The following is a 26668-nucleotide window of genomic DNA, read 5'->3' as shown; positions in this document are numbered from 1 at the left end:
TGAAAGCCTAATGCACCATGGCAGCACAGATGGAAAATTCACAGAGATGCAATTTCCCTTATGCATTCTACCTACATCCCAGAGACCTGTACTGAGGTCTGCAATAAATCACCTTTATCAAGGGGAAAAGTCAGACCACATGCGCCAAACTTAACCCACAGTCAGCGTCTAACACTGTACACATCCTAATCTTTAATCTTAATCTTCAACCCTGGTCTTTCATCCTAAACCTGCCACCACTCGGGATTCACTCTTGGCTGGTTTTTAGGCTCAGACCAACCGCACAAACAGTCCAGTCGTGATTCCTGATGCACACTGACACAGCAGTTTGTGATCCACTAATGACTAATTAAACTAATAATACCCTATCTGTCACCAGGGCTGCTTCTCATTGACCAAATAACATCCATGCCCAGAAATCCATAACACTAATCTCTGCTCATTGTTGAAAAACAATTCATAGCCTTTGGTTGCTCTTGCTCAATGCCATTGTCTAAATTTAGGGAGCGTCAATTAAAAATAGCCCTTTACCATTCAAGTTCAAAGGCAAACGCAGGTCATTGAGGAATCATTCAGAGCAGCCTTGTTCCTTGTGGGACAACTGACAATGAATCTCATAGAAAACAGAGGTTCAGATTCAATACCTCCATTGTAACTCAATGTATGTACTGCATGTAACATTTGTACCATCACAGAGACTTCATGCAAATAGGCTACGGTTGTGGTATGTGTTTGTTGGTCTGGGACTGGATGGAGAATAAAATTCTCTCCACTGTGTGCTTCCACACATCCGTCTGTAAGGTGGTGCACGTGAGATGAATGTGAGAGGCAAAGGTAGGCAGTCTTATAGATTTTGCAGGGCTTATGTCAACGGTGATGGGTGATTAGATCATACCAACATGAACTCAAGCAATTTCTTGCCTTTCCCAATCTTTAAAGTGGTCTTATTCATTAAAATGAATACATCATGCATCCTCAACTTGTTTGCTCTCTCTCTCTCTTCCTCTCTCTCTGATTGTGTGTGTGTGTGTGTGTGTGTGTGTGTCTCTCTCTGTGTGTGTGTGTGTGTGTGTGTGTGTGTGTGTGTGTGTGTGTGTGTGTGTGTGTGTGACTGCCCCTTGAGGTTTTGTGGTCAGTGATGTATTTTTGGCTTCACTCTGATGCCTGTGGATGGCCTGTCCTTGCAACATCCAGCTCTGGTTACATCTTAATGCAATTATCCAGAGAACTACCAGCTGTGGAACGCTTTTGATTCAGGAGAATGTGAAGGAAGCAGTAAAGAGAAGACTGCAGGTTTGTACCTTCTTCCAGCATGACTTGGTCCATAATTGAAGTGTAGTTTGTTGATTAAAAGAGAAGGGCACTGATTTTTCAAACACTCCTCAATTTAAAAACAATCACATAGCCCTTTCAAACGACTGAAGCTATTATTTCTATCCCGACTCACAAAGTGTTCAAATATCAAATGTCAGAATTAGATCAGGAGTCCAATAATTGCTAATGTGCAAAGACTTATAACTCAAAGAATCAGCTTTCACCGTCACTCTGAAGGCTTCTCTTCTCATGCCAGCATTGCAGTGGTTTTAGATTCCAGTGTTTGACTTTTAGAGGACAGAGAGTCTTAACTGAACTCTAGTGGTGTTCTCCTGTCTTCCACCCCCGCTGGTGGTACAGTGTAGGGTATCTCTGGGATGAGATGGCACCTTATCTGTGCTGGAGGGTATGAATGAGTTGCCTGTGGTTGAAATCAAAACCTTTAATGGACAATGGAACAGTAGTGGTGTTTATGCTGAGTCATATCTGTTTGTGTATATAATTGTGTACAGGTGAGAATTCCCAACCCACAAAAACGATTCTCTTAAAGTTCTCTTAAAGTTTCTCTTATCACTTAGTCCAATATTAAGACGAAATTGCCTCCTTAGACCAAGTACACATAGTCAGCTGTCGTGCCCAAAGACAGAGGTCATTTGTACTCTGCACATGTGCATAACGTAGATAAGATTTACTTTACATTGTAGAATGTAAACTCTGCCTTATGCTTCACGTTATGGCCCACACAAACACCCGTTAGTCTTGTGAGCCTGGCAGGTGAAACACTTTACTCCTGCTCCAGAGTGGCCATTAATTTTCTGCTGCGCCTCTCATAACAAGCATGCTACATATTACACAATGTTGCATTCATATTTTACACTGGGACTGTCAGACAGTTTTGGATCTCTTCTAGGCTATGTCCTTCTGAATCTCTCTATAAGATATGATAAGATATTAGCTCACGCTAATGTAAATTCAAAAGATGTGCCACATAAAACCTCTAAGCATAAGGCACATATTACTCTCTCTGGCTTTCTGATAGTGAAGAATCTCACCCGTGGAGAAGTCTGTCTCCTGTATGTATTTTTGGAGGTGATAACTCTACAGTATTGGGCAGGAGGGTGACAGTGAGAGTTATGGATAGTCCAGATTGCACCTTCCTTGGCCTCCGCACAAAGTCAAGCATAATTAATGCGCCATTAAAAATTCATCCACGCTGAAAAATACATGCATTGGAATCTGCGTAAGGGGCGTGGCACAGTTCCAACCCTGCTGACCTGCAATTAAGCACAGAGAAACAAGCTCGCTGCTGCACAGCTGCTGCACAGCCCTCTGCTGACACGTTTATCACAGAGTCATCCGTGGCACCAGCCGGAGAGAATGGACCCGGGGCTCATCTCTTAACCCAGGCACTGCAAGAAACGCCACCATCTTCTCTCTTTCTTTCATTCTCTCACGGCTCACTCTCTCTGAACTCCCAATGTTGTGATATTTGCTATCACGAAAAAGGGAGGACTTTTTACGATACCTCTGTACTAACACACGAGAGAAAAAACGTGCAAAAACAAACAGGCGTGAAAGAATCTCCTGTATATATTTCAGTTTGAGCGAGATCCACCCAAAACATCAAGACCTGTTAAAGCCTATTTATAGACAGCCAACAAGTCAGAAGCCGATTCCCGTCATTTATGTCTCGGATTAAGCAGCTCCTGCGTCATCTGCATTGAAAGTCGCCTGGGAAAGTCTCTGGGAGTGTGGCGTGCGTTTCACTGAGCCGAGGAAGATGATGCTGGGAAAATTCTGCGGAGGTTGAGTCTCTCTCTGGAGCGTGAGGGTAAGCAGAGGTGAACCTATCCAGCAGGGTCACATTAGTCTCACAGGATTTGCACAGCTTATCAGCCTCCTGCTCACTGGCCATGCAGCAGGCTTGTGTGAGTCCACTGACTTGGATATTTGAGAGAGATAGCAGGAAGAAAGGTTATGCAGGTGCTCTGAGATGGCTTAGAATCCCTTTGGTTAAACAAAGTGTTTGTTTATATATGCGAGGACTTTAGAATAACACATATTCACGGAACTTATATAAGAACGTCGCCTGACGCAGATAATCTCTCATGGCGATGTGGAGTTATATAGCTAGAGAAGGGAAGGAATCCACCATGCTGATGAACCTCTTCTCCATCTAGAACTTTCCTCTTCTGCTTGAGACCACTCATGTGTTCTCACATCTGTTGACGTTTCGCTGCATCTTAGTTCATGCCGCAAAAGTTGAAACACTTTGAACTTTTCCAACAAACAACTTACAGTGGAGGTCTGACTGCAAACCATTCAAGGCCTGTGTTTTTGATATGGGTCAGCTCTAGTATCTATCTAGACACCTTAATACTTTGAACAATTGTGCTGACAATTATGATGTGACCAATGGATAATTCAGAAAACACACCTTTTAAAGGCATTAAAAGACTTGTTAAGCATTAAAGGACTGTTTAGTTTTTTGTGTTTGTATCTGATATCTGATATTCTATCTGATATAGCATAAGATTTATTGAAATTCAGAAATGGGATGGTTTTCCAATCACAGATTAAGCCTACCTTTGGACTAAAGCATAGTGATAATGGTGAATCCCATTATCACATTTCTGTCTGCAAATTCTGTTTAGTCTAACTCAGGGAAACTGGTCCCGTATATTTTACAAGAACTGGGAGAAGCACAGAGGATGCTAACATGCAGTTTGCGATGTGAACAGCAACAGCAACACCTGAGCAGGATGAGTGTGTGATTAAAGACGCTGTCTCTCAACACCAGAGCAGGATGAGTGTGGAATTAAAGATGCTGTCTCTCAACACCAGAGCAGGATGAGTGTGGAATTAAAGATGCTGTCTCTCAACACCTGAGTAGGATGAGTGTGTGATTAAAGATGCTGTCTCTCAACACCTGAGTTGGATGAGTTTGTGATTAAAGATGCTGTCTCTCAACACCTGAGTAGGATGAGTGTGTGATTAAAGATGCTGTCTCTCAACACCTGAGCAGGATGAGTGTGTGATTAAAGATGCTGTCTCTCAACACCTGAGCAGGATGAGTGTGTGATTAAAGACGCTGTCTCTCAACACCAGAGCAGGATGAGTGTGGAATTAAAGATGCTGTCTCTCAACACCTGAGTAGCATGAGTGTGGAATTAAAGATGCTGTCTCTCAACACCTGAGTAGGATGACTGTGTGATTAAAGATGCTGTCTCTCAACACCTGAGTTGGATGAGTTTGTGATTAAAGATGCTGTCTCTCAACACCTGAGTAGGATGAGTGTGTGATTAAAGACGCTGTCTCTCAACACCTGAACAGGATGAGTGTGTGATTAAAGACGCTGTCTCTCAACACCTGAGTAGGATGAGTGTGTGATTAAAGATGCTGTCTCTCAACACCTGAGTAGGATGAGTGTGTGATTAAAGATGCTGTCTCTCAACACCTGAGCAGGATGAGTGTGTGATTAAAGATGCTGTCTCTCAACACCTGAGTAGGATGAGTGTGTGATTAAAGACGCTGTCTCTCAACACTTGAACAGGATGAGTGTGTGATTAAAGACGCTGTCTCTCAACACCTGAACAGGATGAGTGTGTGATTAAAGACGCTGTCTCTCAACACCTGAGCAGGATGAGTGTGTGATTAAAGATGCTGTCTCTCAACACCTGAGCAGGATGAGTGTGTGATTAAAGATGCTGTATCTCAACACCTGAGCAGGATGAGTGTGTGATTAAAGACGCTGTATCTCAACTCCTGTCTGTGACTGAGGTAAGAAAGAAACTGTCTGAGAGACAAACTCTTGAGAAAGAGTAACTGAAAGTTGTGAAGAAGCCCTCATACCCTAGAGAGTGTGCTTAAGTAGGAGCACAATCCTCTTCAAACTGAACCCTGTCTCTCTATGATTACTGACACTTCTGTGGCTAAGTGTCATCAAAGACATCCAGTGCTGAAATATGTAACTGAACACGTCTTGTCATTTTATGCCTCCTTCTTCATATGTCCTCCATTCTCGAGTATAGTTACTCTAACGAGTAACTATCTGTGACTTGTGGAAAAGTAGATAAGTGGGAAATATCCAAAGTCATCTGACTTGTGATAATCAGCAAGTAGATCTACAGGATGGATTTACAAAGCAGGTCCCTTCTAAGCTAATTGCACCGTGATGTATATGCGTAATGTGGGACTCACTGGGTATCATTTGACAGGAGTGTGCACTGCTAATTAGACCTGACCAGCATTTATAGTAAAGCACATTAATAAGTTATAGGAGGGTCCCTCATATGCACTTATGTAATTATATGCATGATACATGGCTGTGTAAATGTATTTTTTATTATAAAATGTTTAATTCAATGAACATCTCTGCCACATAGCAAAACTAACACTGTCACATAATGCAGATACTGCATCACTTTACTGTATGTAATGTATTTCCATAAGAGTGTAGAAATGTCAGAGGTGCGCTCCACTCTGATCTCACATTCTGTCAGTAGTGTAGACAAATGTGGAGTTCAAGAGCATTTGTGGGTTAAGAGCATATAATTACTGATAATATCAAAGCTGCAGCTCCTCTAGCAGTGCTAATGCCATGCATACTCCACTGGAACTACATTAAACTGATTCTGGAGGCTTCTCGTGGACACGCTGGCGCATTACTTTAACTCCATCAGCATAGCGTTTTGCAATTAGCTTGATATGGAAAATAACATGACAGCACTTACTTAGAAAACACATAGAAGAGCAAAGGATATTGACTCTTCTGGACCACTCCCATGTAATTCAAATTATAGCACTGTCACTTTGCCCTGCTCCAGTTTCATGTAGGTTATTATTACACCTCCATTACTGCACATCTAAAAGATGTCTGGATGCATTCTTGGATAACCCTTTTTTAAAAGCCCTGTTTTTTTTAATCATACCATTCTGGGTCCGGTTGCTTCTGATGTACGTCTTCTAGGCTAAATACGCTAGAATGCTGGAAACCGCATGCTAGATCATTGAAACAGGTACGTTCACGCAGTGAATGATGAAGGGCATTTTTTTTATGGGGAGCAAAAATAAGGCCACTGGGTGAATGAAAAGCAGGCTAGCTCTCCACGAAGCTTGTTACCTTTGCGGCGAAGGACGAGCTGGGCTTCTCCAGAAGGTCCCAGAGCTTCTTGCGCTTCTCCATGCAGCAGGTGTCGTCGAACTCTTCGCCCTCCCTCTCCCGTAAAGTCTCGGCCTCCCTCTTCAGTTCCTCGTTCATCTGCTCCTTCTTCTGGTGGTACCGAGCCTGGCAGCAGGACTCCAGGTAGATCTCGTCTATGCCCCAGAAGTCCAGTTCCTGACTGAAGGACAGAGCACACATTTCCTCCATCATGTGCAGCTTTCCCGTGCGATAGAAATTCAGGATGGAAGTGAAGGCCCCTGGATGTCTGTCGAAGAAATACTCGTTATCGTCCAGGTTATAGTCGTCGCATACTTCCATTATGGATTCGTGAGTGTTGCAGTCTTGTAATTTACCGAGCCTTGTTCGGGGCAGCCGGTCCAGGGTTCTCCACAGCACCTCATGTAGGAGTCCGCCAACATTCAATCTCACCCGTCGGGAGCATGTCTTACTCCGGATAATCTCCACTGGCTCCGGAGGTACGGAGGTGGTTGAACGAGAGCCGGTTTTAATCATCTCTTATAGTGCTTTCTTCTTATAGAAGACCAAAGGAGTATCGTTGAAGGTGTCCAAGACACAACCCAGGAGAAGAGCTATCGCCTAAATTTGGATTTGTTCGCCTTCATTCTTGCATCTGCAAAAAAGGATGAAAATAAATATAAAGTACTCAGAACTCCAGAGACAACATAAGAAGATAACTAAAACACAATGCCGGGTTCTTCATCCACTAACCAAAATATCTGCGCAATTATAATCCGGTATATGGCTGCCTCGCTGTAAGAGTGAATTACAGTAAACTTGCTTTTAAATGATCGCTGTCCAGTGCTGAAACCAGCGTCCCTAAAAAAACCATTTATTCACGTCAGTGTCTCTTCTCTTTATCGGACACTGAACTCAATTTTTAAGGATTAGCCAAAGTGTGAATCATAGAGTTCTTTAAAACAGAGTCTGTGTATACCGACTTGACATTTGTAGGTATTCCTCTGCCCTACTCATCTCTCCTAGAGCGATAATAGCTCTACTAACACACACAAGCAGGTTATGTTTATAATTTAACACACATTAACCACTTGGCAACTTGAAGTCTTTTTTTTTTTTTTTTTTATGGAGATTCGAGTAGTACAGCAAAATTATATATACATTATTTGGACACAAACTTACAAAATATAAATATAAACTTACAAAATTGGACACAAACGTACAAAATATGCAACAGGAATAGTCATTATGTATTGCTATAAACATTAACATATACATGGAGAAATGTAGTTTGAATAGTAGTTTGAATAGCAGGTTTTCTAATTTACATTTTCACAGTGTTCTGCCAATATACAAAGTGATCAATGCGTTCTAGCTGTTGCCAAAAGTTCACAAAAATTCTTCACTACAAACTAACGACTTTATCACACCATTGTCTAAAACCAGATATAATGTCAGGAAATGTGTGATATTCCTCCACAGAAACTGCAATTTAATTCTGATTTATTTGGCAAACGTAGATATAAACAGCCAACAAACTAGAGAACACTGATCTAGTGAAAACACTCGCACCAGAAGAAGCCACACAAGTAGCCTCCCGTAATAACTTGGTAAAATCATAATCATGGTAAAAACGCCACTGCGCTACGTACCCGTGTGTCATGGGGACAGATTCAAGGCAGGCGCGGCAACCCTGGAGTCGGCTGTGAGCTTGTAGTTTATTAGCTATTCTCCTTTCCCTCCGTTTCTTTGGTATCATCTTCACGGTATACTCGAACAGATAAACGTGTGCTGCCCATTCGCTGGTCCATTATTCTCTGTTTTTTTTCACAGACAGCGAACGTCAACAAGTAGGATATAAGCAGTAAGTCCACACGATGTTTTTCGCCTGCTAAGGGAGGTTGTGTGTGCGTGACGGTTGGGTGGCAGCTTAGACTGTTAGTTCTGCAGAGAGGGCTGCCCTCTCTCTCTCTCTCTCTCTCTCTCACACACACACACACACACACACACACACACACACACACACCTCATACACAAACACCCATGCCCCTACCAGAATTTGCTCTTTTCCGTTAAACATTGGCTAGACTTTTTGAGAAGTCAGTATTCTGGAAGATTATTGTGGGTGCGCCTGAGACCAGCTTGTTCCTAGTCATGAATCATCAAGGGAATCATTACAAATCTCTGGCGCGATAAATCTTCTACATGGCTTGGGTTATTGTGGTATACTTCATAATTTAGATATCATTTTGTTCCCGACTTTGTTTACGGTCTTTGCTGCCTTCCAAAACGATTTTCAGCGCTTCCTTACCAGTAAGTTGAGTAAGATGGGAATCTGCCGTTATGTTTAGAACATCACAGCGCACATATAAACAAAGACATTATAATGGCAAACATAACTCCCGCCAGCAATAAGCCATTTTATTTTAACACTCACTGTAATGTCTTGCATTGCTGAACGGAGCTCGAATGACCTCTTGCGTCTTAAAACGTTGAAATATGGGATACGGTCCCTTTTACCTCTGTAAGTAGGCCAATTCGTATTGCGGTGGAGTTGAATAGTCTTAATTACTTGTACAAAATTACAAAAATGCTTTTATTGAACGTTTTGCTTTGGTTCGGGCGAGTGCAAACACAGCTGTAATCATGGACAAGTCACAAGGCATATTAATATATCTCTTATCATTGATCTATCAACGAACTGCATATCTTTTGGGGAGTTTCCCACTTCGTTTCTGATGCACTATTTCAGATGTCAGTTTGGACCCTTCATAAATCTGACCAGAGAGCCATTACACGCTGTTCTGAACAGGTTTAGGATCAGTGTCTTGTACAAGGACACAGTGACAGAGTGCAGTGATATTAGGACCCTGCAGCCTTTATGGCACTTGTGGCGCTTAATCAAACTAATGCTGTGATGTGGAAATGAAAGCAACGCATTCGTTACGTATGTGGAGTGTTGAGCAGGCATCTCACGTGTCTCATATTCTGTGTTTTTATTGACAATTACACAATGCCCAGAAACTTAACTATGGCTAATTTTCTAATACAATTGAAAAATATTCAGTAATATTTTCTTCCCACAGCATAAATTTGTTAATATAGCACTGAAAATATATTTAAAGGCACATAATAATACAGTATATGTATTTACAGTTATATTTACATAGTCATAAAATCTTGAAAGCATAGAAAATAAATATGTATGGATGGGTTGGTTAAACAGCTGTGTTCAGGACAGCAGATGGTCACAGGACACGAGGCTGCTCTCGGATTTTATAGCGGATCAGGAGCTCTGAATTGGGCTGCACCATCCCAAAACCATAACGACTGGCATCCACGCCAGGAACCTGAGCCTCCGGGTCATACAGTTCCAAGTCCAGATGGGACAGCACCAGAAACACGAACCTGTGCAGCACAGGGGAGAAGGCAGAAGACGTTCAGAAGGGCTGAACGCGCGTGTGCGTCAAACATAGCAACTTCACGCTCGCTTGTATGAAATGGGAAAATGTTTATCTTGGCTCATATGACCGATGAACCCAGTGAAAGGATGAGAGGCAGGTTTATGTTTCCTATGGGAGAAACGATTCTCCTGCATTCACATTGTCTTTGCATGTGCAAGAAGAGGACTGTCCTCTTTACAACAAGCTGAATATTGATCTGAGTATGCCCGTGTGTCTGATGTGTGCATATAACCTGTGTGTGTGTGTGTGTGTGTGGTGATGATCTCTATGGCCCTGTCGCTCAAGGATAGTTGGCGAGCTGCCGAGGTTTGGCTTTTCCTTTGGGAATCCCTTTGTATCCGAGGACACTCACTGTCTGATGGACTGGATGGCAAATGGCTTTCCCACACACGCATTGGTCCCAGCTCCCCACGGCATGGTGTAATACTTCAGACGCCGCCCACCTTTGAAGAAGTCTCTCCGCACTGTTCCATCTGCTTTAAGAAACCTGTCATACTTGAATTTCTGTGAAGAAAATCACATAGGAGCCACATTTATGTGACAAGATTTGCACACCCACAAATGTTCTCTCACTCACCGGTGAGAGCTTGATGTTCAACACAATATGCTGCTTGCAGCCAATCAGGGAACTCTTTGGGTTACCATGACTATGTTGTTGTGACGTCATCAAGTGAACAGATTTTCCTAACTGATAGCTTTGTTGGGCTAAACGTATCTGAGACGCTAATGTGTACCTGGGCTTCTTCCCACACCAATTAGCTTCTTTCTGTTATCATTGCTAGTCCTAATCTGCCTTATGTTCTGGGTTAAACCTTTCCAGAGAGTAATCCGCGGTAAGTTTAAAGTTGGGGAGGGTGTGTGAGAGCAGAGTCACTATTTTCCTTATGCAACCAGACAATCCCCTTGAGAATGTTTGTCAAATATACTAAACAATATCACTATTAGTTGGATGGTGACAACAGACACTGTCGGGAAATACTGTAAATGATAAGTCAGATTTTGATAAGACTTCAAACAGTAGCAATGCTGTATGCTTGAAAACTCCTCGACCTGTTTGTTAACTCTAGTCCCAATGGGAAACTGTGGTGATGTTTGGTTCATTTATTCACTTGATAACAATGTGTGCTATTGCTCCGGAAGTGTGAGTGTGTTGGCGTGACTGTGTACCTCTGGCTCATGGTGAATTTCAGGGTCCATCTGTGGGCTTACGAAGGGAAACAGACACACACGGTCGCCCTGCCTCACGTCATACTCTTTTCCGTCTGCCATGTGCAGCGTTGTATTCTGCAGTACCTCCCGAGTGATGAAGGGGGCGGCAGTGAGGCGAAGAGTCTCCTCCAGGGCACTGTCTAGAAAAATCACATTTGCATACCAATATTAAAAAAAGAGACACAATAAAAATAGCGTACGTCAGATTTGCTAAGATCATCTAACCTCCTTTGAAGGCGCACCTGATGTGAACTCTGGTGTGTTCCCCTGAGTTCTAATTCTAATTTCTATTCTGCAATCTTCTAAAGATGAGAAGGACATGCAGGTGATGTCTCTGTCCTCTTTGCCTGGTACGACCCTTGGTCATGGCTAGAAGACTCTCCTCTAGCTGTGCTTCAGGATAATCTGTGAAGCACTCAGAGTCTTACGGACTGGTTACTGGTACAGCACAGCTGGGTGACGTGATATGCAGTTGCCGATGTGAGAAAAGTGTTATATGCTTTTTGGAGCATATCATGCAAGTGCAATTGAGACCAATAAAACCCCTTAAGAATAACTAGTGGTATCACACTGTCAAAACAAAGAACCATTACAAGAACAGCTGCATTCAACCAGATATCTCTGACTAAGAGTTTCTCTGTTTGTTTGTTTTTTGGTCTTTACTGTAAAAGGACTAATGACTCATAGAGATTGAGGCCACATTAATTCATTTGTTTTTCCTGAGAAATTAACATTTTCAAGTAGAAAATCACTAGAATTATTTATTTATTTAGAAAAAAAAAATTGATTTTCCCCCTGTTCTTGCTAAATACTACTTCATTTATTAATGCTGTATGAAATACACTCATAACATATTGTTTAGTCTTTTGTGTCATTGTGCTGAGTCTTTTCCATCTGACTTGAAAATTATTATAGTGTTACATATGAAACTATGTTTCACAACATACAATACTACAGTTTATAAATATGATATAAGAATGCGTGTTTCTGCAACAGCACGTGTCGTTGCCACTGATATCGTGAGAGATCTTATGCTAAATGTCAGATGGAAGCCACTCACGCTTTGACAGAGACGCCACATGGTTTCTCTCAGTGTAAACGCACACGTGGGACTCACCAAACACCGGCGTGTGTTTTGCGGGGTCAAGTGCGGCTGTGCCGGGCACGGCGGCGCCGTCCAACTCCGCCCTCACGGCTCTCATGGCCTCTGTGTGGGTCAGCAGGAAGGAGAGCAACCAAAAGGCAGCCGGGCCCACGTTACCCTGGTAACAGACAGCGCCGAGCAACATTACAGCTCCACACCACAGTTTGTCCGTGTGTAAACATCGTTAATGTCGTGTGTGTCAAATAAGGCCGTACACCGTATTGAATTTCATTTTGTCCTGTGTTCTAACTTCTCTACCTTTTGGATTATTTCTGTTTTTGGATTATATTGATTAATATAATAATCCCTTCGGATTTTTAATCCTTTTGGATTATTCTGCTTCTGGAACAATGACAGGTAGGCATGAAGTACATGAGTACATTACGTCATAAGCACTGCAATGCAGTGGACATCTAGAGTTTAATCACTTCTCATATTCACAGTGGAAGGTCAGTGTCGTGGGCAAACCGTCACCTACGGCTCCTTAACTGCAGCGTGCTGTATATTAGCTCGCCGAGGACGGGGAGGCAAAGCAGAGACAGACTGGATGATTTAGGAGCACAACGCAAGCACGGAATGTGTCTGCAACCCGTTCCCTGCCCACCGCCGTGATATACAGCACTGCTAACTTCATAGCCCCAGTGCTAAAGGGCTTACTATAAAAGGAAGACCACTGGGAAGCAAAGTCATAATATCAAAGAACGTTGTGGCCACGGAACAGAACCATGACCTAGACGTTTCTATCATGAGCATGGACAAATGGGCCATGCCCCATGATAAATTAGAGCTGATGTTTAAATGCTGATATAGTGCAGTGTCCACAAATGAAACAAAGTGTCCATGTGTAGGCAATACAAATACACAGTGGTGGTGCGGTGGACAGTAATACTAACAGAGAAGATTTGTCAAAATATGTCGAATATATGTTTGGCTTTTGTATACTACATAATGGGAGCCTGTATTCCATTGTTGAATCTGAATAGATCAAAAGAAGATACGGTGAATACAAAAGAAGATTATATTATACCAAATTCTGCTACACAGTATGTTATCATCTATTTCAATGCACACACTTTCAGTGGTTAATTTTATAAATTAAATATGATCACTACTGCAGACAACCTGAGAGAGTATTCATTGAAAAAAATGAAAATGAGGGAATACTTGTTTTATAGTGACACAACAGCACCCTCCTCAGGCCAGGTTCGGTATTGACCTCTCTGTGCCGTTGTTAATCTGAGCTCTTAGGTTAGCAGAACCAGTCCTCGAAAACTCCAAATTAGAAAAGTTTTTTTTGTTGTTGTTTTTGTTCTGTTCAGCTTCCAGCATAAAAGGAATGCTCTGCAGAGCTGGATTAAAAGATAAACCTAGACTGCACAGAAGTCCATGATGGACTGCAAACCTTGAGGACCTGATAAACCTCTCATTCAAAGCAATCGGAAAAACCGATGTAAAGGCTGCTTCTCCCAAAGGGACGGACCCTTTACATAGTGAGGGGGGGGGGGGGGGGGGGGGTGAATGTACCTTTACAAATCTCCTAGAAAGTGAGTTGGGATTGAATGATCATTTGACCTTCCTCAAACTTCATGACTACAGTCTTCATTTGCAAAAGCAGACCCGGTTGCATTCTGCTCTGCCTTTTCTTGGGCCTGGTTGCTGGAATGGTCATGCTAATGGAATTCTGGCATGGTGTACTGAGCTACTGTAAAGAATTTCATTACCATTACTACTGAAGTACTACTGAAACTCCACAGTAAGGTAATAAGGTTCTGTATTGTAGGTCAGTGGTGCCTGCAAATGCTTTCGCTCTTTTTACTCCATTTCAGCCACGGGGCAATCAGTGTTCATAGCACTGCTGCAATGGGTTGAAGTGTATGAGGTGAAAGGTTAAAGGTGACTCTCAACTTTTTCTTTGGCATCTCAGACAGCTTGATTGACACTTGGATAATAAAGGAGCTCACGTTGAGTTTGGCCCTAAGATACGTGGGTGTGTCCCTGAAGTGTTTAGCTGCCATGCCTTTATGAGAGTTCGATTACAATGACAGGAATTCTTTTAGGTAATTCTAGAAAACAAAAGCTCACGTAGATCAAGAGACCTGTTCAAAAGCTTAAAATAACTCTTACATCAACAGCTTTATATTTACTACACCCACACAGACAATAATAGCTCAGACTCAAAACGAACCATGTAAGTTCCCCTAATGGATCGTGTTAATTCTGCAGTCGTCCCAGACACACACTGCATGCCAATGCAAAAGTTACATGTTTCAGTCGTTTAATGAGACCTCAGGTAAAAGAGTGCGGTTTCACCCCAAGGCTGGAGTGACGTGAAGGGTGGGGTTCGGACCCCGTTTGGGTCAGGGATGCTCCTGTACCTGTGTGGCCCAGAGCTGCAGCAGCATGGCCTTCCTCTGGGTCTCCTGGTCAGCGCCCTGCTCCTGCAGGTGCTCACGGTAGCTTCGCATCCACGCGCTGGACTCCTCCCTCAGACCGGCCAGCGCCAGTAACTCCCAAAGCCTGGACTTCACCAAACCCACAGCCTGCTTCTCTCCTGCAAACACGAAACAGCACAATGATATGGCAGAGGAAGAAGAGCTCACTTGCACACTGATAAAACAGACATCAACTTAAGCAAAGATCATCTGTGAATGATCTCAAAACGGCAGCGCGAGTTATGAAACACTGATTCATAGTTGGGACAGGACCGGGCAGAGGGACGTGCCTGAGGAAGTAGAGCACGCCCGCACACACCGGGACTGAACAGAGAGAGAGAGCAGGCATCAAGCTTAGTGCAGTCTTAGTCTTAGTGCAGTCTTATCGCAGTCTTAGTCTCTGGCCAGCACTGAACACACAGTGTAACGAGGGCGATGGGAGAAAGAAAGCGGGAACAAGTGATTAAGGGAGAGAGGGGAACGAAAACCGACCAATCAAACAAGACCGTGGAGCGTGTGTAGATGTACCTCGCTTTGACTTTATCAAATCACTATAAACCGTATCGTAGGACATATGTGGAAGTCTGTGTAGGGGTTGTGTACACACACCCCAGCAGTGCAGAGAAGGACAGGACGTGAACCAATACTGGAGATGGAAGGGTGTGTCAGGGCTGTTCATGGGTGGTCACGCAGGGCTAGATCAGATACACGGCGGTGAGGATCTTAAACATCTAGAGCGCACGTGGACCATGACGTGGAAGATGACGTGGACCAGCGGGGCGGAGGGCGAGGAGGTCGCTGTGAGTGCACGACTGCAAGTGGAAACATTTCTGACATTGTTTTGATTTAAAGGGCGTCGCTGGAGGCGTCGTATGCCAGTGAGCAGTCAGCAGAAATGAGGTGATTCAGACACTATGGAAACCAGACTTGACAAAACATAAGCAGCTTTAAATGACGACGTTATTGTAGATAACTTGTTGAATATGAAGGCACTCCTTGAATCAGTCACGGCCCCGACACTGGTTTTAAAGTGCCGTGGTTAAAATGCAGAATAGAAAACAAGGATCATTCTGTGACTTTAGTAGTGTCAGCTGCACCTCATTCTGACAAAAAGTAAAAAAAAATTTAGGTGGTTTAATGAAGTATATTAATATATTAAACTAATGAATAAAAAATATGCCTTTGCCAGTAAAGCAATGCATTGTCTTCAATGTCAACAGTAAGTAAAAACATCAGGTTGAATTCGACCCAGTTCACCGGAGCAGGAGGAGTAACTGACCTGACTTTAGAGTGCTGCGAGCCAACTTGATCAACAAGCCATCAAACTTCTGATACTCCTTATAAACGTTGGCTGCATCGCTGCAGCTGTCATTCTGTTCTCCGCCGAAGAGGGTGAGATATCCAGCCCTAAAAGCAGAAAGAGTGAACAGGCTGTCAACCCTGCAGGCAGGGCAAAGGCTCCAGAAACCATGACGTGACAAACCCCAGCGACCCTCTGGGCTGATGGTGACAGTGTAGAGTATCAGTTTCTCCTGCCATAACAGAGGTAATCTTCAATTCTACTAGTGGTTAACGACATCTGAATAACACTGCTATGGCCACCATTAATGTGTTTTTGCTCTTTTTAAAAATCTTCTGGTTATTTATTAAAATAGCCTAAATGTTGCATGTGGATTTAACAAGCAGAGTTTAACAACTCTGCTAAGTAAAACAACAAATGACATAATTAGCCAATCAAAGGGCAGTGCGGGTCAGACCTTCCTGTTAGCTCTTCTAAGTGCACTCATGATGTTGCAACTTGTTATGGTTCTCCTATATCTCTCAGGCATGTGTCATGCCTTCCATTTACAAACACCAACGTGTGTACAAACAAATGAGCTGCACATATAAACTGTTTATTGGATGTGGCTTTAAAGCTTTATTGGGTGCCTGGGAATGAACTAATGCTCTACCTAAACAGCAGACTGTAGCAGAACCCAAAGAGGCCATCGCATTTCCAGTCGGACCGGTTTTGACCTGCCATCTCCAGGGCGAGAAGAGTTTTGAGGTGGTTCTGCATGGTTTGGTTCAGGTTGGAGAGGTTCTCACCATGGAAGTATCTGTAAACACCAAAACCTTAAACATGAGGTAAAAGAAGTATGTACTGTGCTGCTTGAGACCAAACGCCACCCACACATTCCCTGATTACATCTTCTACCTGTGCTTCATCTCAGACAAACAAAAAATATCAAAGGAACATGTTTTGATTTTTTGTATCAATACCTCCAACTCTGTCCCACATGGAACAATATCTCAGCGTACATCTATCTAACCCCAAATACAGAAGGTCAGAAAATCCCTACTTCTTCAAATAGAGTTGAATCTATATCAGATGTTTTTGGAGGATCACAGGATTTTGTGATAACATGATGCCAGGTCATTCCACAAAGGTACCTGAGCTGCTGTGAGATGTTTGTTCCTGGTTTTGTGTCACTTGATATAAGTGAATACACCTGGGCCATAACAAATAGTGAAAAGGCTTCGGAAAAAGGAATGTTACTATGAACCACACCCCCAGAACATGCGTAGAGAAGTCATGACAAAAGGCCTATCCCAGATTAATGATATAGCGGGAAGATGAATAAGACAGTGATGCCATTCTTCTCGTCAAGAGATTCTCTTAGACGACGCACTCTTCAGTCAACAGGCCTATTTTAAAAGGAAATGGCTGAGGAAATGTTTTTACTTGTTGACATAACTTGAGGCAAAAGAGTTACAAGACCCACAAATCATAACCAAAGCTTGAGTCAACTCTGAGACATCCATTTAAATCACATTTGGCATAATATGCGACATTAGTGTTCAGTACAGTTGTAAACTAGATTAAAAAGGACTGAATCACAAAATGATGAAACTCACTACTCATCTTAAGCAATGTGAAGCAGTAAGTGTGTGAAAGAGCACCACATCTTATTTTCGTCCAGTCATTTTTTTGTGATCCATCTTACAGTAATATAGCAGACAGCACAGCAGTCCCATTAAAATATGTGCAGTCTCTCTACACTTGGTGTTGCTGTTCACACTCCGATCCAGAGACGTGTCGCTCACATCACTGCTTTGTTAGTATTCCTGTTGTGTACCATTTTTAGAACATAGACAGTAGTGCCGTTTCAGAGCTGTTGGCAGATGTGGCAATGCACTAATGAGTGTGGACTGACTAAACAAACTCTAGCCTACCTATTAAGGAAACAGGAAAAATTAAGTTTCCTCAAGAAACACCTCTTGAGTTTCCTGGTTTCCATAATAAGTCACAGATGGTTCTTTAAATGCATTTCAAAACCAGATAAAGTGCAACTCCTCGCAAACAAGAAAATCCGTGTGTACATATCAGAAAAAAAAACAAGCAGTCAGGGAAGAGCTTTAGCACAATAAAAACAGGGTAGAAGGGAAAACCTCTATACCTCTACATCCTAAAAAGATAATGAATGAATTCAATTACGCAGAAGTCTAACAAAACCATAGTGTCTTAGACCTTTTAAGTTACCTTCATCTCTATTACTCTAATACAAGTGTGTAAGGAGAGGAGAAACCACGGAAACTGTGTGGCACTGACGTAAAATGAGGTAGGTTAAAATGGGTGACTACAGTGGCCCGAACACCATACCTCTTCATTATGACCTTCTCTGTGTCGGGTTTGTGATTTGGGAGTTTCAAATTAAAAATCCTGTCCATAAGCGCCTGTGCAAAGCGGGAGAAATCCAAATATGTAGTGTTTTGAAGCACGGAGTCATAAGAGTTGGGGTCTAGCAAGATGGTAACATAGCGACCAGCCACACGAACCTGCAAGACAGAAGATGTATAGCAAATAATACTACTGATACTAATGACCTTACTAGTAAACTAGAACAGTGAGAAACACACGAGCTTCATGGCTCATTCATGCTCGGTTAAGCATATAGTGCAGACACTGTGAAAGGCAAATCAAAAATTTGTTTTTATAATGCATTTCACTGTAATACAATCAAAAGAAAGATAACATTTAAACATACATAGACCTGAAACAATAGAGAATTAGAGGAAGAAAACACCTAAAGGGAAAAGCCATGTTAGCAAATAGCAGTGCTACAGACAGATAGATTCTCATAACACCTGAGCAGTGCTACAGACAGATTGACTCTCATAACACCTGAGCAGTGCTACAGACAGATTGACTCTCATAACACCTCAGCAGTGCTACAGACAGATACTCTCATAACACCTGAGCAGTGCTACAGACAGATAGACTCCACACAAAAGGAGCCCAGGCTAAGTACTGAGTGCTGTACATGCTCAGAGTTTTCATGTTCATAGTTTTCAGTTGGCAAAAAAAAACCTTTTTTTGTATTGTGCTTAAGTAATATTCAAATTTTCTGAAATACTGAATTTGGGGTTTTCATTAGTTGTCAGTTATAATCATGAAATTAAAAGAAATAAACACTTGAAATATATCAGTCTGTGTGTAATGAATGAGTATAATATACAAGTTTCATTTTTTGAATGAAATTACTGAAATAAATGGACTTTTTCATGATATTCAAACCTGATGACCAGCACGTGTACATAACCCCTGCAGTTTCTTACCGTAAATATGTCCCCGTGTTTTAACTTCATTCGTGTTATGAACTTCGCAGCATCCTTTCCAAACTCCAGTGCATGTCCCAACCACGGAATAAGTCCTTTATCTAAAGGTGGCTCTCGCTCTGACCTGCAAACACCATCGTCGTTTTTACCAGTGAGGTCAGAATTATTCACAAAAACGATCACAGAACCGTCACTCTGAAATCCAATCTGATACCAGTCTACAGTTCCGTGGCGTAAGCTACATAAACTTAAGGGTGTCTGAGATGAGAATGTTCTACTAGATCTTAAACACGGGCGAAAAATCATTACTTAAACCAGTAGTGTCCTTTCTCTGACATGATGAAATATAAACACATTTATCTACATATAATATATAATATCTACATATAAACCGTACTGAGACAGACAGCAAAACACTACAATGAGACATAGTATTCAAATGGAAAGCGGAGAGAAAACAGATGTACATTATAACAAAATGTCTTTTCCAATTAATTATACAAAACCATAATCGTAATGTCCATGCATAAATCAAATGTATCAGTGCCTTTGTTTTGCTTTAGACGAGCTGATGTTACTGAAGTCGGAGAAACACGGACACCAACTACATATTCTGCCCAAAATAAATGTATCATGATGTGTTTAGAAGGATTCTATAACTATATAGTTTTACCCCATAAACCTTTTTTTCCCAATGGAAGACGTGCTAGAAAGAAGGCAAACTGTGTACATCAACTTCACAGACTACAGGTAAGCACGTTAAGGGAAATAAGAAATGTATTCATAAATAAATAACTTACCGCTTGCGATAGGAAAGAAATAAAAAAAGAAATACACTAAAAAGCAAGAGAATTGTCCAAATCATTGTCCTATTTAGTCTGATTTACAAGTGAGCTGACCGATGTAAATGATGTAGAACTCTTCTTGTGTCTGAGTGGCGCGTGCTTTTATATTTGAGGAGGCGCGCGCAGACGGGAACGCCGAGTGAATCACTGTGAAGAGGGAACGACGCTCAAGTGGGTTCCTTACTCATAAAGGGTGTGTTCACGATGCGTGTTTGCTGCGCACTTTGTTTAAAAGAGATAGATTAAACAAACGAGCATATGAACATACATTTAAGAGGTTATTGTTTCCCATACTGATTTTGTGAATGTAGAAAAAAATATTAAAATATAATGAAAGCATTCCTTATGTAAAATGGTTTCTATTTCAAGTCGTTGCAATTGTATGCAATTTGTACATGACGATTGAATTCATCAGCATTTCTAACGTAAGGAAACATGTTCTTAGAATTGAAAACTAAAACCACAGAAATGCTGTTCTAGAACACAAATGAATCAGACGAAATACCAGCACACAACATGGCATATTGAGCAGTGGGCATATAGGTGAACACATTTAAAGGGGCAGGTTCAGAGGCTTATTGAAGGCCTTATTGATGGAGAAATAGCAAATGCATCATGAAGAACAGGTCGCTCCCTAAGAGAGGAACCTGATTTTAGCCTGACCCAACATCATTATACCTCAAATCTAACTGGAAACACAGCATATTTAGTAGTTAAGTGCACCAATGAAATGGTTCAGAGGGGCAAATTCAGAGGCTTCATTCAGAGTGATGCCCAAGAGATTCATAGCTATGGACGGGTTACATATTGTACATATTGTCACTATTAGATATTTGAAAAATTAATTGACGAGTGAATGAGTTGCATCTTCATTTTGATGGCAGTCAGCTGTTTCAGAACGTTTTACTATACATGATAAGGGTCTTAAGACTACAGAACAGCTTTTCCCTTGTGATAGCATCTTGGCTTATCCATCTTTTCTACCACCACAAACCTTTCAAATAATGGAATCCCCTCAGGAAGAATCCCCAAATGGTCTGAAGTATTTCACAACTGTGATAAACAACTTGCCACGAGACAATATAATGTTTCCCTGCCTATTCCATGTGATATTCATCAAGCTTGGGAGTAGGTGGAGTCGTCCATGAATGGGGCAATCTGAAAACATACTAGTTGTGTAGGAGTTTGGGGCTAATCTGCAAACAACTCAAGGGTGTGAAATGCACATATTTTCATTTATTGTAATCTATTTTTTTTTTTAGTTTTCAGTAATCTGAACAATCTGCTGTCACCATTAAACTTCTACAGACAGGAAAGAAAAGCCAATAACTTCTAAGAAGTTTCATGTTACGTGCAGGAAGTTTAGTCCAAAAAAAAAAAAAACAACAAAAAAACAAAAAGAAAAACTCACAGTTTTTAATCACACATTTATTAAACATACAGGCTGGTAAACTGAGATCAATATATGCATATTCACAAACTCACACTGTAAGCATTCTAAAATCTTCTGGCTGTGAAATGAATTCAGATATATGACCAAACTTGGGGGTGTCCATCTTTTAGACATTGCGGACTAAACCATTTTCTCCTCCACATCTGCTCCTTGTGACTCAGGAACCTTTTGAGGTTGCTCAGCTTCTGGACCAGCATCATAAAATGTCCCCGTGCGTCTCAGCACGAACACCCCAGCATGTAACCCTCCTACGTTCACCCAAACAGTGTGCGCTTTCCTCCACAGCCCCCCCATCTTTGCTAGTGCCTGCACAAGATAAACACATACACGACAAGTAAACAAACTGGATTTAATAACGCTGCATTTGCCATTTCTCCCTGCTCAGGCTATTTGTAGGATACTCATACTTATAAATATCCCTGGCAAAAGATGTCCCCATTTGTTTTAAAATCACTCTACAATTGAAATATTGTTCTTGGATCACATGATAATGGCTATGGTGGCATACCAGAAACGATTTGAATGCCAAAGCATCAGGTTTCTTCCTAAAACACCAACAAAGTCACCACCAAAATGAAAGGCTTCCCACAGCTGTGACATCTCAGGTGTCCGTGAACAGATGATCTTACCTTAATGAAGCATTTTTTGTCCTGGGTGAGAAGCACCGCCCTTCCTGTGCCTGGCCTGCACACCCGAGCCATTTCCCGAAGACACGATGGGTACAGATCCCAGTTTTTCTTCCTGGAACCCATTCTTTTAGGATACAAAAAAATGTAAATAAATGTATGAATGTATGAAAGGCTGAAAGACCATTGCAAGGGTCAGTAAAACAGAGAAGATGGTATTATGGAAGCCTCTCTAAACAACAGCAGAAACAAACAGCCAACAAACATGACTAACGTCCTATTGTGTGTACCGTAGTATTATTATTCTCCACCAAGTAACCCAAATGCCATGTTTTCCACACCACATCACAATATTTTAAACATTTTTAAATAGAATCTTTGGTGATGCACTGAAAAGTCAGACATTTCTGGTATGTGGCAATGCAACCTCAGGAAGAAGAGACGAGCATTTGTGCCTTCTGACAATCCAACACAATATTCCTCATCACTCTGCAGTGGCCTGGTGAAGTCTGCCAACCTCAAACACTTCGAACATGATTCATTCTCCCATGATTCCTAATACAATTTAATGACAAAGTATGGCCTGCTATTCTCTTCCACTTTTTGGTAATAAAAGCTGACTCACCACACATCTGGACAGTTTTAAGAAGCACACTTAACATAGTCCTCCTCATGTTATATGTGTGAAATGGACGTTTGCAAATTCATCAGCCTTCATTGCATATCAGCACCATCATCAGACTTGTGGTTTCCCCTCACTGCCTCCGTGTGTGTGTAATTCTGGACGCGTGCGCACCGTGGTGTATCGTGCTTAGTGCATGCGGGTCAGTTCAAAAGCATGAACTACTCAGATTAGCGGCAGATATAGATCACACTGTAGCAATATTGAGTGTATGAAAATTCCAGTACCAATTCAGTGACCACTTTAGTTAAGGAGGAGGGCTGTACCTCTTTCCAAAGGGCATGTCAGTAGTGATGATATCAACAGAGCTCGTCCTCATGGGCAGATGACACAAGTCCCATTGAGCAGTATCTATAGGTAAACCTGGAAAAGTGCTGCATCAAAACAAGAAATTCCATCAGTGCATCTTTTAATGTAAACTAATGTCTATTTAACAAACTTAGTACTGCAATAATACAGAAAACTATTTGGATACATACTAAACATGAACACAAATCCTGATTTCCTGTGTGTGTTTGCAAATATTGGTCAGAATGTGAAGTAATGTGGAAACAAGTAAAAAAGACTCCATTTATATATTTTAAAAAACACACTGTTTACAGCCTCACCTTCCGCCATCTTGCCTTCTCTTTAGAATATGACTGATGTTGTTCACCGTTCGACTGATGGCCATATCATTGTTATCTCCCGAAAGGAAGAATGACTGTGACCACTCTGTGACTCCCTGAAAAGGTAAGACTGGTTTAACGGGATATGCTTTAAACATTACACAATAGACAAAATAAAATGCAGGTTTACACACAAAGCAGTTCACACAAATCCTCACCTCTAAAGGTATGGCTCCAGTCCCACACATGGGGTCTACTATCACATCGGACATCTGTGGCTTGCAAAGTCTACAAAAAATAAAAGGAGTGTGTTATTTTCAAACTGCCATTCACCATGTGAACTGAATAGACCCCAGATAGTATAGATACTAATCTCTGACTGAGCTCTGGAAATGAAAATTTTAGGTTCACTTGATTTAAAGTAGGTAATGTCAGACCTAAGCATGCCATAGGCCAAGGTAGAGCGTAGAGTCGTGGGGCCAAAGTGTGTTATGTTTCTTCGGTGTAGGCTCTCCTCTGTAAGAGCAATGCCGATCACCACCTCACTGTTATGGATATTCAACAGTACCTAATGAATAATGGGAAGATTAGCAATTAAAAATCTTTAAACAGAAAACAAAAACTTAAGACTAAACCACTCCTAACTTTATTTTAAGATAACCTTATCTTAAATAGCTTCAATCACTTCCTTTCTCTGAAACATGTTAACAATAATACCATACGCATTTACAAGAATTAAGCAGTCAACTCTTATCAACACTGCATATTAAACAGAACAAATTCAGGCTTGCCTCCACATCAAACTTAGTCATATCCGCCTTCCACTGAAAAAACTCCTGCACGGCACCACCAAAGTCTCGGGCTGCGTCGTTGGACGTGAAGCTGTGCTTGTCGCCAGCTCTGCTGCACGTCACACGGAACTTCAGGGGCTGGGCCTCCACCTCCTGGCCTCGCTCCTCCGGGTCCGGGTCCGGGTCTGCCTCGCGCCCGTCGTCCTGCTTCACCTCCACCGCTGGTGCATCGGGGTCGTCCCCCAGCTTCTCGGGGTCTGCCGTGTCCCCGCTTGGCTTCGGTCTGGCTGCCACAGGTCCTCGCCTGCGACCTCTCCTCTTCTTCAGAGAGTTGTTCATCTTCCAGACCTCCATAGCGTTGGCCCAAGGCAGAGTAGGAGGCAGCTGCTGCAGGTCTGATAATGCCTCTTCCTGTTAGGAAAACGGATCTGCTATTGAAAGCCATTCTGTGCTCCCACACAAGTCACAAAAAGAAATGCACCGCTCATAAATGTTCTGCATATTACCAGCTCTTCGGCTGATACGTGCAAACTAGAACCTACGAACGCCTCCATTGCTGGGTTGAATGCATACCTTTGTGTCTTTGAATTGGTAGTTGTCATATTGCTGTACTACAACAAACAGATTGTCCACAGATTTCAGGTGATGTACCTAAAAAGGAAAAACACTGATTTAGTTTGAGACAACACTGATGGGGAAATTTTGTATCCTTGATGTATTGTATTCTGCTTGAATGCAAATATGAAAGTGTACTTAGCTGCAGGTTAGGGCTCAATTTTTGAGTTGATTCGAGAACACATGCACCCCCTCCCCCCTTTTTTGTGCTTTATTCTACAAGGCAACTCATACAACCTGTTTAACTCCATCATTCTAGTATTGGGCAATATTGGAAAATCACTTGGTTGCAAACATATAATTTGACACCTGACTAGAAAATGACACCCCCCCCCCTTGCATGCAAGTGTCCATATATGCACACTTTAATTTCTATTCTATTAAGAACATCTATCTAGCCAATATGAATCATTGGGCATTTAGGACGTGTCACATGTGCGAGCACAATCTTGAGCAACAAATTTCTCACCGTCGTGGTTATTTGCTTAAAAATAACATGTCTGGGCATGTAGGGTTTCTAAAAATCTTGTATGTCATTACGATGGTTTTCAGCAGTCCATTTGCTACTCATTTGTACATTCCTGGTGAACAACAGAAACAAGCATTTTCTTTATTTGCTGCACACATAATACACCAACCTTAGAGAGGCTGTCCGTTCTTATGTCAAAATATATCCTGCCTCGGTCTCTGCTAATTGTGGCACTTGCTCCTATCTTCTCCTGGACCTCCTCTGCTGCTGTGTGCTCAAACCCTGTAGGGACGGTGGCGCCTATGGTGGCACAGAAGGGCTGCAGCGCCCCCTGGCGTTCACACGCAGACATGTCTGGCCGCTTTGTAACTTGTAATCAGAATTATCTTCTCAGGGCCTTTAACATTACCTACAGAAACGCAGAATTTTTCGTATAAAAACATGGAAAACAGTGTCTACAGCTGACCAAACCTTAAGACTCGTTAGTTTTTTTTTTATTATACCAAATAATTGCAGCTGAAGGAACAGTAGTAGAGAACTGATAATCAAAGTAGTGAAATATTTGAGCTTGCTGCATGCGCTAGCTGGTTTAGCTCCTGACTTCATGTCTGCTAGCGCCACTCTGAGGTAACTACTACCGGCCGGTTAGCCTGTCAGCTACATAGCATCGCACATATTGGACTTTTTATAAGCTAACTAGCTAGCTTACTTAGTAAGAAATATCCAGGGCCTTTGTTATACTCTTGATTGTTTGATCAGGAACCCAGCAAATAATGGTAAATACCGTAAAATACTGCAAATTAAACATTAAATTTAGGTAGTCATATAGCCTACTTGCTACAACGTGCTTTCATGTTGATCTTACATTCAAACTTGCTCGTGTACTTCCTACAGTCACCCACGGTAAGCAACATTAAAGAGCTGTTTTCTTGTTTCCGGTATATGATAAAAGTCGAGATCTTTAGAATCGCTACTCGGGGGCATATATTTTAAAATCTTTAAAAAGTGTGTTAGAAAATGTTAGTAATCCTAGTGTTAAGTCCTGCAACATCAACAACAAACTGAGGACTGCATATCACATTATCAATTTGATCTCATTTATCAATTTGATTACATTTTCAAATTATTTTTAAATTACAATTTTAAGCTTAAGTTCAAATTAAAACTAAATACTATATTGTACATTTTTTTTTCTTAATTTGTAAATATTTTATTGGTGAGTGATTAGGTGAATTTTATCAGGATATATGTAGAGATTTAAAAAACCCAGTGTAGTA

The 26668-nt window shown here is 41.7% G+C and overlaps 3 protein-coding genes across 6 annotated transcripts in view; all 3 read right to left on the bottom strand.

Annotated features, from left to right (window-relative positions):
• LOC143521460 (potassium voltage-gated channel subfamily B member 1-like) overlaps positions 1-8370 on the bottom strand; it is a 38979-nt gene extending 30609 nt beyond the window's left edge. Inside the window, exons 1-2 of one of the 2 annotated variants that reach the window (XM_077014348.1) lie at positions 8107-8370; positions 6437-7109 (exon numbers count right to left, since the gene is read on the bottom strand). In XM_077014348.1, coding sequence (XP_076870463.1) covers positions 6437-6991 — 555 coding nt within the window. In that variant the 5' untranslated portion in view covers positions 6992-7109; positions 8107-8370. Of the gene's footprint in view, positions 1-6436; positions 7110-8106 lie in introns of those variants that run through there. The other variant, XM_077014349.1, reaches the window with a different exon arrangement.
• Positions 8371-9435: 1065 nt separating this feature from the next.
• Positions 9436-20275, bottom strand: LOC143521459 (prostacyclin synthase-like). Its single transcript, XM_077014347.1, has 10 exons — positions 20103-20275; positions 19303-19426; positions 18347-18522; positions 16656-16802; positions 15983-16110; positions 14647-14822; positions 12245-12389; positions 11086-11267; positions 10271-10422; positions 9436-9862 (listed from the first exon to the last, which is right to left on the bottom strand). The coding sequence occupies exons 1-10, from the start codon at positions 20165-20167 to the stop codon at positions 9703-9705; spliced, it is 1455 nt and encodes a 484-aa protein (XP_076870462.1). The 5' UTR covers positions 20168-20275; the 3' UTR covers positions 9436-9702.
• A 1291-nt stretch (positions 20276-21566) lies between these two features.
• On the bottom strand, positions 21567-26422 carry thumpd3 (THUMP domain containing 3). 3 transcript variants are annotated; one of them, XM_077014343.1, is made up of 10 exons: positions 26257-26422; positions 25561-25800; positions 24881-24958; positions 24308-24718; positions 23954-24084; positions 23735-23804; positions 23517-23632; positions 23175-23282; positions 22230-22353; positions 21567-21906 (listed from the first exon to the last, which is right to left on the bottom strand). In XM_077014343.1, exons 2-10 carry the CDS (start codon positions 25741-25743, stop codon positions 21721-21723), a joined length of 1407 nt encoding a protein of 468 aa, XP_076870458.1. In that variant the 5' UTR covers positions 25744-25800; positions 26257-26422; the 3' UTR covers positions 21567-21720. The 3 variants fall into 3 exon arrangements, with proteins under 3 accessions (XP_076870458.1, XP_076870457.1, XP_076870456.1); XM_077014342.1 differs by having other exon boundaries at positions 26226-26298; XM_077014341.1 differs by having other exon boundaries at positions 26101-26275.
• Between the last annotated feature and the right edge of the window lie 246 nt (positions 26423-26668).

Source organism: Brachyhypopomus gauderio, chromosome 8 (genome assembly GCF_052324685.1).
Source record: "Brachyhypopomus gauderio isolate BG-103 chromosome 8, BGAUD_0.2, whole genome shotgun sequence".
NCBI lineage: Eukaryota > Metazoa > Chordata > Actinopteri > Gymnotiformes > Hypopomidae > Brachyhypopomus > Brachyhypopomus gauderio.
This window is presented reverse-complemented; position numbering and strand designations above follow the sequence as displayed.

What these genes read in the sequence shown, in the direction of transcription:
- LOC143521459 (XM_077014347.1), bottom strand. Translation starts at nt 20,167, where the DNA reads ATGATTTGGACAATTCTCTTGCTTTTTAGTGTATTTCTTTTTTTATTT. An exon ending in TCGCAGCACTCTAAAGTCAG is followed by an intron (nt 14,823 to 15,982) that starts GTCAGTTACTCC and finishes TCGTGTTTGCAG; the next exon opens with GAGAGAAGCAGGCTGTGGGT. An exon ending in TGCAGCTCTGGGCCACACAG is followed by an intron (nt 12,390 to 14,646) that starts GTACAGGAGCAT and finishes GTCTGTTACCAG; the next exon opens with GGTAACGTGGGCCCGGCTGC.
- thumpd3 (XM_077014343.1), bottom strand. Translation starts at nt 25,743, where the DNA reads ATGTCTGCGTGTGAACGCCAGGGGGCGCTGCAGCCCTTCTGTGCCACC. An exon ending in AGAAGGCAAGATGGCGGAAG is followed by an intron (nt 23,283 to 23,516) that starts GTGAGGCTGTAA and finishes GTTTTGATGCAG; the next exon opens with CACTTTTCCAGGTTTACCTA. An exon ending in GACATGCCCTTTGGAAAGAG is followed by an intron (nt 22,354 to 23,174) that starts GTACAGCCCTCC and finishes GTATCCTAAAAG; the next exon opens with AATGGGTTCCAGGAAGAAAA.